General features: G+C 42.1%; 1 protein-coding gene across 3 annotated transcripts in view; it reads right to left on the reverse strand.

The window, feature by feature from the left end:
• Positions 1-6412: 6412 nt before the first annotated feature.
• Positions 6413-16000, reverse strand: part of sumf1 (sulfatase modifying factor 1) — a 163497-nt gene continuing 153909 nt past the window's right edge. For all 3 annotated transcript variants that reach the window (XM_043708556.1, XM_043708554.1, XM_043708555.1), the window contains one exon: positions 6413-9120. In XM_043708556.1, coding sequence (XP_043564491.1) covers positions 9007-9120 — 114 coding nt within the window. In that variant the 3' untranslated portion in view covers positions 6413-9006. The remainder of the gene's footprint in view (positions 9121-16000) is intronic.

Below are 16000 nucleotides of genomic sequence, written 5' to 3' on the forward strand. Positions count from 1 at the left end.
TAGTGGGTTGTCCTCATGCAGTTCAGTACCAGGTGTTTGTTGGGATGTTTTACTCATGGGGTAGGGAGATAGCTGCTATTCACATTCTTTCAAGACAATTATTGAAGTTTGGCAACCAGTTGTCTCAACTTCAGTGTCTTTGGCATTTAGCAGGCATAGTGATGTAAATGTTCAGCCATCTTTGACACTGTGATTTCACATCATTGGAATGTGGCCGCCATTCTTTTTTAAGAGTTCAGTGAGTGGCTTCCATTCTGTAAATTTAATATGTAATTTTCTCTGGTTCTGTGACAACTTATGACAGATTGCAAGTTTTAAAATAAATCTCTATTTTCATCAGCAGTATTAACTTGGGTGACAACTTTGAGGGATCTATGGATGTGGGCTCCAAGATCCCTCTGTACACCACACTGCCAAGAATCTTGCCTTTAACCGTGTAATCTACATTCAAACTTGACCTTCCACAATGAATCACTTCACACTTTTCCAGGTTGAATTCCATCTGCCACTTCTCAGCTCAGCTCTGCATCCTGTCAATGTCCCATTGTAACCTATTTAGCCCTCCACACTATCCACAACTCCACCAACCTTCGTGTAATTGGCAAACTTACTAACCCCCCCCTTTCATTTCCTCATCCAAGTCACTTATAAAAATCACAAAGAGCAGAGGTCCCAAAACAGATCTCTGCGGAATGCCACTGGTCACTGAGCTCCAGGCTGAATACTTTCCATCTATCACCCTCTGTTTTCTATTGCCCAGCCAATTCTGTATCAAGACAGGCAAATTTCCCAGTATCCCATGCCTCCTTACTTTCTGAATGAGCTTGCCATGGGGAACCTTATCAACCTTGCTAAAATCCATATACAACATCTCCCACTCTACCTTCATCAATGTGTTTTGTCATATCCTCAAAGAATTCAGTAAGGCTTGTGAGGGATGACCTGCTCCTCACAAAGCCATGCTGACTATCTCTAATCAAACTATGCTTTTCCAAATAATCATAAATCCTGTCCCTCAGAATCCTCTCCAATAATTTGTCTACCACTGTAAGATTGACTGACTGGTTTGTAATTTCCAGGATTATCCCTATTCCCTTTCTTGAACAAGGGAATAACATTTTCCACCCTCCAACTATTCTTGTGTTATCTAAATGTAACATAAATGAAGTAGTGGCTTTTACTTGAAAATTTCTGCTGGGTTAATTTACAGATAAACTAGTGTATGCAGTACAGAATAGTCTCCAGTATGTATGCTTCTGTGCAGGGAGCCTGTCATCATGTGATAACATCCATGGCTGAACTGCATATTGTGCACTTCAACAGTGAGCACTCTGAATGTGATAACAACAACGTGTACTGCTATGTATTATTGGTGTGTTTATTGCTAGTTGTGATCAGCAGCGGAATTTGCTCTTCCTCAACCCAGGGAGCTGCACCTACTAGCCAATGTTTATGGAGCAGCATCAATACGGATGTAATGAGAAGAAGGCCCATATTGCTCTGAGCTGGGGGAGAAATAAACAGCAGGAAGGAGAAGAAGAAGAAAATTTAGTCGAAGGCTTTAAAAAGCCAGTGAAATATGTAGAACAATCCATCATCCAAACAGTTCTCATATGCTTCTTCACATGTGAAAATAATCCAGAAACTCATCATCCTTGATTAAATTGTTGGTAGGTCTCCAGGTATTTCCAGTATTTATAGAACTGCCAATTTCATCAGCCTTCCTCAGTCACAGGTTAACTCTTATCGATAGCAAAGAAAATGCAGTCTGTATTCTGCTCGCTTCACACTCTCTCAGTACAGGGATTCTTTTAATAATCTTCACCTTTCTAGAAGCTGCTCCTTTTTTTTTATTGTTGACAGCCTTCCAGCATTTCACCCAAAAGGCCATTCTTCAAGTGTGAGGCTAGTTTAAGAAGTTTGGTGAACTGTTTAACTGGGAGATGATAGCTGTCTCCTCTGTGTGTAACCATGCTTCCCAGAAGAGGTTAATGGATAGTAAGCAGGTTTGTATTTTTAAGGTCATGGCTCTGAAAGAGTTGATATTGAAGCTGTGTTAAGTTCCACCTGAACTGATAACATCACACTGTCTTTGGGTAGAGAAAAAGCAGTCTAGCACGAGGTCCCGATGGAGACAGATGTGTCATCATTGCCTCCCGATGGTCTTTGTGACTTTACCCAACTAGTCAGTGTAACTATGCATTCCTATCATACAATAAACTACATCTTGCTGTGTAAGCCAAGTGCTTCATCTTATTAAGACTCAATGGTAGTTTATCCTCTACCACTGCTGATCAAATACAGCCTAAACTAAGCATAGGAAGGGGGATTGGTGGCAACAGTGTTATCCAACCACAAATACATCCGGTTAGATTCTCTACTCCATCACTGACCTCATTAGGTCAGAGTGCTGAAGTCAAATGTAGGATTGTATCTGCTGTGTTCTATCTTGAATAGTATTCAGCAAAGGCTTGTCACTGTGTGTGTGTGTGAAAAAATCTGTCATTGTAACACCATTCGGTGTTCACCATGCAGGACTGGTGCTGGATGAATTAGATTCCCTGCAGTGTGGAAACAGGCCCTTCAGCTCAACAAGTCCACACTGACCCTCCAAAAAGTATCCCACCCAAACCCATTCCCCTACACTTACCCCTGACTCATGAATCTAACCTATGCATTCCTGAACACTATGGGCAATTTAGCATGGCAAATTCACCTAACTGGCACAACTTTGGATTGTGGGAGGAAATCCACGCAGATACTGGGAGAATGTGCAAACTCCACACAGACCGAGGCTGGCATTGAACACTGGTCCCTGGTGCAGTGCTAACCAGTGAGCTGCTGTGCAGTCCTGTCTGCATTTGTACAGGATAGGGCTGCATACCGGACTGTCCTGAGTAGACCGCCTATCCAAATTATATCACACTCCTCATTGGACAGCAATCATTTGAACTCACTCTTGAAGGTGAGTAGAAACTTTACAATTTCAAACAATGCCTATCCTCCAAAAATGAACAACAATTGCTGGGTGTAGATGTAGATCTTTAGTATTGAGCTTTTATAGCCATGAGGATCATTTGACAAGAAGTTTGTATCTCTAGGTTTTTGGGCCCTAGGGTCACGATAATGAATTGGGCCCAGTAGTTATGAATTAGGTGGATGGCTTATAAACTTGTTGAAGACGTCTTTCTAAGTGATTGTAGATGCGGCTTTGAGCTTCTTCAGCATGGTGCGGGGGATGGTTGTGGCTAGTACCAGTGTCTCACACCACATGGTGCTGCCAGCAAGCTCTTGTTAAAGGCATGCTACCCCCTTTTTAAAGGGAAGTGTTACTGAATAATAATTTGGACGAGGAGAGGGAGCAACAGCACAGCATTGATGAAGAATCCCCGTCGTCTGATCTGGTGGTGAGTCACAGGCATGAGAAGGCTCCAGCCAGGCAAGGGGAGGTGGAGATTTGTTTGCCAGCTGTCCAGATGGTGAGGTCCCTCTGCTGCAGAGGATCCACAATATGGGAGAGCACTGCTGAGGATGCAAACTGAGATGTTTGGGCACGTTGCAGATAGCCCAGCAGAAGCTTGTAAAAACTCTATTACAGTGGCGGCAACAACAATGCAGAGATGCTTCCTTCATTGTAAAAGTGTGTTGGGGCAATCTAAGGTTGTGATGGTCAATCTCAATGTCTTTTGTCCTTCTAAGAGCATGTTCCATACTCAGGGAGACCACATTGCAGCGCCAAAACAGCAGTGTTTGCGTGAAAATTCTGTTGGATCCAGTCAGATGTGGAATGGCGTTCATTTGCAAAACAGTATTTGAGTACATGAGAAAAGGGTATTGAAGAGTAAACATGCATTTATAATCAGCCAGGGCTACAAGAAACTCTGCGATGTAATTCTTACCTGCCAGAAGATAGCTGATTTTAATGAGCTACTGTCACCTTCAGAAACCCTTTTATAATAGTGAATCAAACTCTGAACAATTATCAACTTTAATATCCCTTTATTTATTCTGCAGTACTTTTGTTTAAACTGATAGTCCTGTTGCTTGAAGCAGTTGCTGAGACCCAACTGTGAGAATGTACAAAGTGAATAAAACACACTGGGAGCCAGTCTGAATGCTTAGGTTGCTGCTGTTGTGACTCATGTGCCTAATCTTACCAGAAAAAAAAATCAGATCACGAGCACTCACTGCTCTAATAAAAATAGTCATTGAGATCAAGCGTGCTGTGACATTGCACAGGGGCAGTCAAAACTGAGTGCAGTGTTCAGGGGAAATGGAATTAGAAGGGGGAGATAATCAGACTGGGCTGCTCTGATGTTTTTCTGCCATTATTTTAAGGTCATGCACTCTGTCCTTATTACACAATACTTTGTTTTATTATTGGTTATTCTTTATTAGGAGAAGCATTGGTCTTGTGGTATTATTGCTAGATTATTAATCCATAGACCCAGGTAATGTTCTGGGGATCCTGCAGATAGTGGAATTTGAATTCAATAAAAATCTGGAATTAGGATTCTAATGATGACCATGTTGTAACCATCTGGTTCGCTGATGTCCTTTAGGGGAGGAAACTGCCCTCCTTACCTGGTCTAGCCTATATGTGACTCCAGACCCAATATGATGTGGCTGATTCTTAACTGCTCTCTGGGCAATTAGGGATGGGCTATAAATGGCAGACCAGCCAGTGCCACTCACATCTTGTGAACGAATAAAAAGTATTAAATGCTGGAATTCCCACTTCAAACTTCTTTACCTGTCTCCTCTTCTAAGGCCTTCCTCAAAACCAAGCTTTAGGCGGCACGATGGTTCAGTGGTTAGCACTGTGGCCTCACAGCACCAGGGTCCCAGGTTCGATTCCAGCCTAGGGCGACTGTCTGTGTGGAGTTTGCACATTCTCCCCGTGTCTGCGTGGGTTTCCTCTGGGTGCTTCGGTTTCCTCCCACAATCGCAAAAATGTACAGGTCAGGTGAACTGGCCATGCTAAATTGCCCATAGAGCTAGGTGCATTAGTCAGAGGGAGATGGGTCTGGGTGGGTTAGTCTTCGGAGGGTCGGTGTGGACCAGTTTGGCTGAAGGGCTTGTTTTCACACTGTAGGTAATCTATTCTGTTCTCCTTTTGACTCATAATCAGGCATAACACGACAGTATATGTTATAATTTGGTGTGTTCCCATTTAAATTGTAAAACACAATGGAGGAAAGAGTTGATATCTTTTCTCTGGGCTAGGAGAGTCCAAAACTAGAGGGCATAGGTTTAACATGACAGGGGATAGATTTATAAGGGACCTGAGAGGCAACATTTTCACAGAGTGGTGCAGATAGGAATGAACTGCTAGAGGAAGAGATGGAGGCTGGTACATTTACAACATTTAAAAGGCATCTGAATAGGTATATGAATAGGAAGGGTTTGGAGGGATATGGGCCAAATGCTGGCAAATGCGACTAGATTACTTTAGGATATCTTATCAGCATGGCCGAGTTGGACCGAAGGGTCTGTTTCTTTGCTGTACTTCTCTATGGCTCTAAGTACAGAGGTTTCTCTATCAGTGACGCTGATAAGGTGAGACATGAAACTGGTGCATGACAGCTCTATCAGAAGTGGGAGGTGCAATTAAAGCATGAAATTATTAACAATGATAACATTTGTGTTGACATAGCATGACATTCTAAGTGTTTTCATTATTAGTGTTGATGTAAATGCTTAATGGAAGCAATTAACAGGATAATGCAGATAAATCTAATTGAAATAGTATTGTCGTGATAAGGTCACTGGACTGTTATTCCAGGCTAATGCTCTTAGAAATGTAGGTTCAAATCCCATAAAGATAACAATGGAATTTAAATTAAATAAATTTAAATAATTCTCAAATTGAAAACAAGTCACAATAATTTTGATCATGTAACTATCATTCATTGTCATAAAATTCTATTGGGTATATTATTTTTCTCTTGGTAAGGAAAACTTCCATCCTTACCTGATCTGACCTTCATGCGATTCCAGACCAATCGGTTCTGAAATAGTCTAGCAAGTCACTTGGATTAAGGGCATATAGGCCTTGCCAGTGATTCCCACATCTCATGAAAGAATAATTTTGAAAACAAAATGTAAGACTATAATACAATTACAGAAGAGGATTGCTAATCTTGGGAGTAATTCTCCTTGTTGAAAAGTTGAGAAACAGAAACTTAAAATACAACAAACGCAGATACAATGAACTTGAAAAAAATGATGATATATTTCTAATGTTTTTAAACCCAGATGCACGTACATATTCAAACAGGTGGATTCAGGTAATTCTTGCAAATTGTCCGAATGAGGACAAGATGAAAAGCTTCAACAAGAGTTTTTATTTTAAGCAATACTTAGGATAAAGGTACGTTAAATGAATGGGCAAGAAGAAGGCAAATAAGCATAATGTGGAAAAAAAATCAGAATTTATTTAAAATGAGAGAGACCGCAGTAGAGTGTGATACAAATCATTGTATACGAATTACGAAAAGGTAACTGGAAAGTACAGCAAATAGGTAGAAAACGAGGAACGGGACATTAAACTAAGGAAATATTTCTAGAGCACTGCGAGGCATTGGTAGGAACCACACCTGGAATGCTGTGTATACGTTTGGTCTCCTAATCAGAGATATATGTGCTTTGGAAGCAGTTCAGAGAAAGGTTACTGGACTCCTTCCTGGGATGAAGATTTTACGAGGAAAAGTTGTGCAGGTAAAGCTGATATTCATGTGATTTGAGCTCCCACTTCTAAATCTACCTTGTAGATACTGGGAGGGCATTTCCTCTCATTGGGAATCTAGAACCTCAGGGCATGGTTTAAAACTAATTGGTTCCATTTAAGAGGGAGTCTTTGTAATCTGCTTCTTCAGAGAGCAGAGGAGACTACAACTTTAGATATTTTCAAGGTTAAGTCAGAAAGATCTTTAATCAACAAGGAGATTTAAGGTTTATTGGAAGACGGGCAGTAAAGTAGTTAAGGCTCAGTCAGATCAGCCAAGGACTTAAATGGTATAGCAGAATCAATGGATCAAGTGACTTACTCTTTCTCCCATTTCTTATGATCTTATAACTGTCAAGGAGAAGTAGTTGGACTTTCTCTTTTTAAGATGGTCATTGCTTGTCAGGTGTGTGGTGAGAATGTTATGCACCTCTTATGAGTCTAAGCTTGAATGTTGCCCAGTTCCCACTTCAAGTAGAAGTGGAGTGCTTCATTATGCGAACAGCCACAAATCAAATTAAACATAGCAAAATATCCAGCAAGTGTCCCCATATTTTTGATGGAAAGACTGAAGCAGCTGATAATGGCTGGGTATAGGACATCACTGTGGATTTCCTGCAACAATGTCTCTGGGCTGAAATGACGGACCTCCAACAACCACAACCGTCTTCTCTTATGTTGGGTATCAAGCAGTGGAGAGTGTCTCCAAATTCAATGTTGCATTGGGTTCCTTGGGGTCACAGCTGGTCGTTTGCTGCCTTCATGTCAAGGGCAGTCACTTCCACCTCACTTCACAAATTCAGTGCTTCTGCCGATGCTTGGACCAAGACTGGAATGAGGTTAGAAGCCTGAGTGGTTCTGGCAGAACTCAGTCCAAGCACCAGCAAGTAGACAATTGGTGACTAAATACATTTTGATGACACTGTTGAAGACCCTTCCCATCACTTTGCTGATGATTGAGAGTAGACCTAATGGGTAGTTAATGACCAGCTTGGATTTGTAGACAGGACATTCCTGGGAACTCTTCTGCTTTGCCAAGTAGATGCAGTGCTAAAAGAGTATGGATCAGCTTGGTTAAAGCTGTAGGTAGTTCCAAGTATCCTTGTACCAATACAGCCTAAATAGATTACATGGTAATTTATTTACTTGCTCTGTATGGGAGCTTGCTGCATGCGACTAAAGATCATAAGACATAGGGGGAGAAGTAGGCCATTCAGCCCATCAAGTCTGCTGTGCCATTCAATGAGATCATGACTGATCTGATAATCATCAACTCCATTTTCCTGGCATTCCCCATAACTCCAATACCCTTATTGATGAAAAATCTATCTCAGCCTTGAATATGCTTAATGCCCTCTGGTCCTAAACTCTCCTACAAGGGGAAACTACCTTTCCACTTCTACCCTGTCAGGTCCTCTAAGGATCTTGCATGTTTCAATAAGATTACCTCTCTTTCTTCAATATTTTAAAAAGTACAAGCTCAATCTACACAAACTGTTTTATAAACCAGTCTCTCCATACCTGTCTCAGCCTAGTGTACCTTCCCTGGACTGCTTCCAATGCCTGCACATCTTTCCTAGAATTGGCTGCTGTTTCGGTTTACATTACAACATTGAGTACATTTTAAATTCATTGCTAGTGACATACTTAGAGATGCTAAGAGTCCTTGGTATAGTGATGTAAGCTATTTGTTTTTACGTACTGTCTACAACTGTATGCAAAAATACTCTGTGCCATGCTCCATAGTCCAATAATTCAGACTCATTTATGTGGTGTTTATTTAAAACCATTTGAGAAACAAGCAAACCCTATTATAGGCCTTTTGATTACATTGTGGAAAGATGTTACAGAGTCTTTGGTCTTGCTTAACCATCAATTGAAAGTATGGTCAAAAAATATTTTCAAGGTAGCCTTATTGAGTTCATTCATTTTGCAGTACTGTATTTGGTGACATTTCTAATCAAGAAGGTTCATTTTATTTTAGCAATAACAAAGACAGAATCCAGATAGAGTAAGTCCCAAAGTGATAGCTGAAACTCTCGCAAAGAACAAACATTTCATGCCTCCTGTTCTGTGCCTTTAAATTGAAACCATCGGAGTGCAAAGATTGCAGGAATCCATAGCTGGGACATTCGTCCGCTTACTGATGATGTCCGGTAAGGGACGGTTGTTGACTGCTTTAATGGAAAGTTCCATCTTGACATGTATTCAATTGCTTTCCATCGCAGGAAGGCTAATACTAATACTTGCCTTCTTGATGTCTCTATCCAAGAACCAGTTCAGCTCAGGTAATCTGGCAGAACATCAGCAGCACAGCGGAAACCCAGATTCGAGGCAGTGCTGTCTGGTGTATTCTGACTGCGAGCAGCACAACGGTATCTGTAGCAATAGTCCTAAAAATATATCCAAAGGTTAGAGATGGACAAGGATTATTATTCATTCACAGTGCATTCGCAAGTCCTCTCCTGGCCTATTACACATTCTGGATAATAAACGTCTTTTTGGTGTACACACCTCTTTCCCAAGAGCCATGAAATGTTTTAAGTATTTAGACAATTCCTTTGTGAAAGTTGCTAAAGAATCCATTTTAGCCAACATTTTACATGATGCATTTCATATCATAACAAATCCTTAGTTTCCTTCTGGCCTTTTTGCCAATCAGCTCAAATCTGTACCCTCTAGTTCCCTGACCACAGAAGATAATTTTTCCCTGTTTACTCAATATTGTGGCAGAGGGGGACAGCAGACAAATCTACATAAGTTTGAACAACGTTCCATGGACTTAGAAAGAACTTGTCAAACACTGAAAAGACACCTGCAGCAGAAGCAGGGCTGAGACCATCAGCCTCTCACCTAGGCATGGTTGCAACTATTCAGCTTCACTCTTTGAAGGCTTCTTAACCTGGACATTTCCTGAATAAACACAGCTTCTGCTGTCTTCGTGCCAGGTTCACCCTGACGGGTTCCTCAGAGCTCAGGAACCTGTGCACTGACTGATGAAGCCAAAACGCTAGGATAAATCCTCTGTTAATCGCAAATGTTCGCATCAAAATCTGACAGCTCTGAGGGAAACGCACCAAAGTTAATCCTGGAAGTGGGCAGAATCATGTCAGGTGGTCAACTTGTTGCCCACTTTTAGGGCTTTAACCCTTCACCCAGTAATGGGCCCACCTACTCTAGGAGTTAAAAATGTCCAAGACTCCATTTATGAAGCAAAGGAGCTCATATTAGAGTCAGAGTCCTACAGCATGGAGACAGGCCTTTTGGCCCAACCTGATCCATGCCGACTGTTATGAAGCTGAAGCGTGTACTATATCTTTGACAGAGTGAAGGTTGTTTTGCACTGAGAGCTTGCAGGCACATGTCATTGACTGACTAGCAGCCTCAGAGTGTACTGGAAAATTGAAAATATGTAACATTTGGCTGTGAACCAAATACCTGACTTTTGGTTGCTATGTCTTCACAACATTTTGAATTCAACCAATCAGTTTAAATTATGCCTAATGAAGGGCTTATGCCCGAAACGCAATTTTCCTGCTCCTCGGATGCTGCCTGACCTACTGTGCTTTTCCAGCACCACGCTCTCGAGTTTAAATTATGCTCCAGGGTACTAAAGCCCGATCAAATTTGAATATTACTGTTTGACAACATTGAACCACGAGATGATATTTGGGTATAAAAGAAGCCGGCTTTTTGGAATTAGCCAGAGAGCGCAACCAACTGCCATTGTCAGAGTGTCTGCGAGCAAAACACTCTCTATCAAAGCAATGTTTTTATACGAAACATCTTTGCAGCATACAACCGAAGATGACCCAGGGAGATCTGCAGACAGAGGCACACAGAGAGCAGAGACGACAGCCGCAGTAGGGTTTTGAAAATTAAGTTGATGTAATTTTAATAGGGTGCATTTTTGGGAACAGTATATTGTTATAGAGTTGGAGGCAGATAATAAACTGTTAAGAGAAAGGATGCTTAGACTTGTAAATAGTTGTTGTTTAATGTTCACTTTTAGAGTTAAAATAATAAATTGATATTTTTTCTTTAAATAGTGGAAGTTGGGAGTTCTTTATTTTAACAGATTATGAAGTGAGGTGAGCTTTTCTGGATATTTAGTTTAATTAGCAGAGGGGTTCATTGCCATGTCATAACACCGACCAAAATGTCCATCTACGCTAACCCCATTTCCCTGCACCTGGCCCATATCCTTTTAAGCCTTTCCTATCCATGTATTTGTCCAAATGCCTTTTAAATGTTGTTAATGTACCCACCTCAATCACTTCTGCTGGCAGCTCATTCCAAATGCGTACCACCTCTGTGTAAAAACGTTTCCCCTCAGGTACCCTTTTATTCTTTCCCCTCTTACCTTAAACTGTTGCCCTCTAGTCCTTGATTCCCCAACTCTGGGGAAAAAGACTGAGTGCATTCACCCTATCCATGCTTCTCATGATCTTATACACTTCTATAGGATGCCCCCTTAGTCTCGTATGCTTGAAAGAAAAATTCCTAGCTTGAACAACCTCTTCCAATAACTCAGACTCTTGAGTCCTGAAAACATCCTTGCAAATTTTTCTTGCACTTTTTCCATTTAATAGCATCCTTCCTGTAGTAAGGTGAGCAAAACTGAACACAATACTCCAAGTGCAGCCTTACCAATGTCCTGTACAACTGCAACATAATTTCTCAATGTCTATACTCAATGCCCTGTGTGCCAAAATCCTTGTTCACTGCCCTGTTTACCTGTGACTTCACTTTCCGAGAACAGTGCACCTGAACTCCAAAGTCCCTCTGTTTCATTATACCCCTTAAGGCGCTACCATTCATCATGGAACTTCTACCTTGTTTTGACTTTGCAAAATGCAAGACCTCACTTTGCCATTTTTCGGCCCACTTCCCCAGCTGATCAAAGTCCTGCTGCAATTTCTGATAACCTTCCTCACTGTCCATGATACCTCCTACGTTTGGTGTCTGCAAACTTACTAAACATCCAAATCATTAGTATAGATAACAAACATCCAAATCATTAGTATAGATAACTCAGATAGTCACAGACCTCTAGTCCAACAAGCATCCTTCCACTATTACCCTCAGCTTCCTACCATCAAGCCAATTGTGTATCCAGTTTGCCCGATCCCCCTGGATTCCATGCGATCTAACCTTCCAGAGCAGCCTACCATGTGAAAGCTTATCAAAGGCCTTAATGAAACCCATCTAGACTACGTCTACCATCCTGCCCTTGTCAACCTTCCTGGTCACTTCATCAAAGTACTCTAACAGATTAGTGAGGCATGATCTCCCACGCACAAAGCCTTTTTGACTATTCCTAATCGAACCCTTTCTTTCCAAATGCACGTACAACCTATCTCTCAGAATCTTAGGTTTATTGGTCTATTGTTTCCACATTTTTCTTTGCAGCCCTTCTTGAATAAGGGCACAACATTCAATACTCTCCAGTTTTCCAGTCCTGGAAGACCTCGCCTGTGACTAATGATGATGCAAAATATCAGCCAAGGCCCCTGCAATTTCTTCTCTAGAATCTTGCAGTGTTCTTGGATATATCTGGTCAGGACCAGGAGATTTATCCACTTTGATACATTCTAATACATTCAACACCACCTCTACTGTGATATGGACTGTTCCAAATATTTATCAAACTATCTTCCCTAAGGAGGTCCTCAAGTGTAGTACTATCTGGATTACTCCCAGTGCGACAAGCTAGTGACGGCAGGAATAGGAGGATAGAGCAGATGAATGCATGGCTAAGGAGCTGGTGTAAGGGAGAAGGATTCACATTTTTGGATCATTGGAATCTCTTTTGGCGTAGAAGTGACCTGTACAAGAAGGACGGATTGCACCTAAATTGGAAGGGGACTAATGTACTGGCAGGAAAATTTGCTAGAACTGCTTGGGAGGATTTAAACTAGTAAGGTGGGGGGGGGAGGTGGGACCCAGGGAGATAATGAGGAAAGAGATCAATCTGAGACTGGTACAGTTGAGAACAGAAGTGAGTCAAACAGTCAGGGCAGGCATGGACAAGGTAGGACTGATAAATTAATGCAAGGGGCCTAACAGGGAAGGCAGATGAACTCAGGGCATGGTTAGGAATATGGGACTGGGATATCATAGCAATTACAGAAACATCGCTCAGGGATGGGCAGGACTGGCAGCTTAATGTTCTAGGATATAAATGCTACAGGAAGGATAGAGAGGGAGGCAAGAGAGGAGGGGGAGTGGCATTTTTGAAAAGGGATAGCATTACAGCTGTGCTGTGGGAGGATACATCCAGGGAAGTTATTTGGGTGGAACTGAGAAATAAGAAAGGGATGATCACCTTATTGGGATTGTATTATAGACCCCCTAATAGTCAGAGGGAAATTGAGAAACAAACTTGTAAGGAGATCTCAGCTATCTGTAAGAATAATAGGGTAGTTATGGTAGGGGATTTTAACTTTCCAAACATAGACTGGGACTGCCATAATGTTAAAGGTTTAGATGGAGAGGAATTTCTTAAGTGCATACAAGTATGTGGATGTACCTTCTAGAGAAGGTGCAAAACTTGACCGACTCTTGGGAAATAAGGCAGGGCAAGTGACTGAGGTGTCAGTGGGGGAGCACTTTGGGGCCAGTGATCATAATTCTATTCGTTTTAAACTGGTGATGGAAAAGAATAGACCAGATCCAAAAGTTGAAGTTCTAAACTGGAGAAAGGCCAATTTTGACGGTATTAGGCAAGAACTTTCGAAAGCTGCTTGGAGGCAGATGTTCGCAGGTAAAGGGATGGCTGGAAAATGGAAATGAGATAACGAGAATCCAGAGAAAGTATATTCCTGTCAGGGTGAAAGGGAAGGCTGGTAGGTAAATGGAATGCCGAATGACTAAAGAAATTGAGAGTTTGGTTAAGAAAAAGAAGGAAGCATATGTCAGGTATAGACAGGATAGATTGAGTGAATCCTTAGAAGATTATAAAGGAAGTAGGAGTATACTTCAGAGGGAAATCAGGAGGGCAAAGAGGGGACATGAGATAGCTTTGGAAAATAGAATTAAGGAGAATCCAAAGGGTTTTTACAAATATATTAAGGACAAAAAGGTAACTAGGGAGAGAATAGGGCCCCTCAAAGATCAGCAAGGCGGCCTTTGTGTGGTGTTGCAGAAAATGGGGCAGATACTAAATGAATATTTTGCATTAGTATTTACTGTGGAAAAGGATATGGAAGATATAGACTGTAGGGATATTGATGGTGACATCTTGCAAAATGTCCAGATTACAGAGGAGGAAGTACTCAATGTCTTGAAACGGTTAAAGGTGGATAAATCCCCAGGACCTGATCAGGTGTACCTGAGAATTCTGTGGGAAGCTAGGGAAGTGATTGCTGGGCCTCTTGCTGAGACATTTGTATCATCGATAGTCACAGGTGAGGTGCCGAAAGACTGGAGGTTGGCAAACGTGGTGCCACTGTTTAAGAAGGGCGGTAAAGACAAGCCAGGGACCTATAGACTGGTGAGTCTGACCTCAGTGGCGGGCAAGTTGTTGGAGGGAATCCTGAGGGACAGGATGCACATGTATTGGAAAGGCAAGGACTAATTAGGGATAGTCAACATGGCTTTGTGCGTGGGAAATCATGTCTCACAAACTTGATTGAGTTTTTTGAAGTAGTGCTGAAAATGTGTTGCTGGAAAAGCGCAGGTCAGGCAGTATCCAGGGAACAGGAGAATCGACGTTTCGGGCATTAGCCCTTCTTCGGGAATCAAGCTTCAGGCTTATGCCCGAAACGTCGATTCTCCTGTTCCCTGGATGCTGCCTGACCTGCTGCGCTTTTCCAGCAACACATTTTCAGCTCTGATCTCCAGCATCTGCAGACCTCATTTTCTCCTTTTTTGAAGTAGTAACAAAGAAGATTAACGAGGGCAGAGCAGTAGATGTGATCTATATGGACTTCAGTAAGGCGTTCGACAAGGTTCCCCATGGGACATTGATTAGCAAGGTTAGATCTCATGGAATACAGGGAGAACTAGCCATTTGGATACAGAACTGGCTCAAAGGTAGAAGACAGAGGGTGGTGGCGGAGGGTTGTTTTTCAGACTGGAGGCTTATGACCAGTGAAGTGCCACAAGGATCTGTGCTGGGTCCTCTAGTTTTTGTAATTTACATAAATGATTTGGATGCGAGCATAAGAGGTACAGTTAGTAAGTTTGCAGATGACGCCAAAATTGGAGGTGTAGTGGACAGCGAAGAGGGTTACCTCAGATTACAACAGGATCTGGACCAGATGGGCCAATGGGCTGAGAAGAGCCAGATGGAGTTTAATTCAGATAAATGCGTCATGTTGTGGTTGTACAGGACATTGGTTAGGCCACTGTGGAATATTGCATGCAATTCTGGTCTCCTTCCTATCAAAAAGATGTTGTGAAACCTGAAAGGGTTCAGAAAAGATTTACAAGGCTGTCGCCAGGGTGGAGGATTTGAGCTATAGGGAGAGGCTGACCAGGCTGGGGCTGTTTTCCCTGGAACGTTGGAGGCTGAGGGGTGACCTTATATTGGTTTACAAAATTATGAGGGGCTTGGATAGGATAAATTGACAAAGTCTTTTCCCTGGGGTCGGAGAGTCCAGAACTAAAGTGCATAGGTTTAGGGTGAGAGGGGAAAGATATAAAAAGACCTAAGGGGCAACGTTTTCACGCAGAGGGTGGTACGCATATGGAATGAGCTGCCAGAGGATGTGGTGGAGGCTGGTACAATTGCAACATTTAAGAGGCATTTGGATGAGTATATGAATAGGAAGGGTTTGGAGGGATATGGGCCGGGTGCAGGCAGGTGGGACTAAATTGGGTTGGGATATGTGGTCGGCATGGAAGGCTTGGACCGAAGGGTCTGTTTCTATGCTGTACATCTCTATGACTCTATAAGTTCCCAAATCTTCATATTTTTCTCCATGGTAAACACAGAGGAGAAATATTCATTGAGGACCTCGCTCATCTTCTGCGGTTCTACATACACATGTCCACTTTGATCCCTGAATGGTCCTATTCTCTGTCAAGTTATTATTTTTCCTTTAATATACTTAAAAAAAACCCCTTTGGATTCACCCTAATCTTCCCGTGACCTTTTTTGCTTCTTCAGTAAACTCCTGTATTCTTTGTATATCTCCTGGAATTCCCTTGCTCTCAGTTGCCTGTACCTGAGCCATACATTCCTGGTCAAAGCCTCCAATATCTCTTGTCATCGAGGGTTCCCTATTCCTGCCAACCTTGCCCTTCACCCTCACAGGACTACATAGA

The sequence above is a fragment of the Chiloscyllium plagiosum genome, chromosome 18 (genome assembly GCF_004010195.1).
Source record: "Chiloscyllium plagiosum isolate BGI_BamShark_2017 chromosome 18, ASM401019v2, whole genome shotgun sequence".
NCBI classification, from domain to species: domain Eukaryota; kingdom Metazoa; phylum Chordata; class Chondrichthyes; order Orectolobiformes; family Hemiscylliidae; genus Chiloscyllium; species Chiloscyllium plagiosum.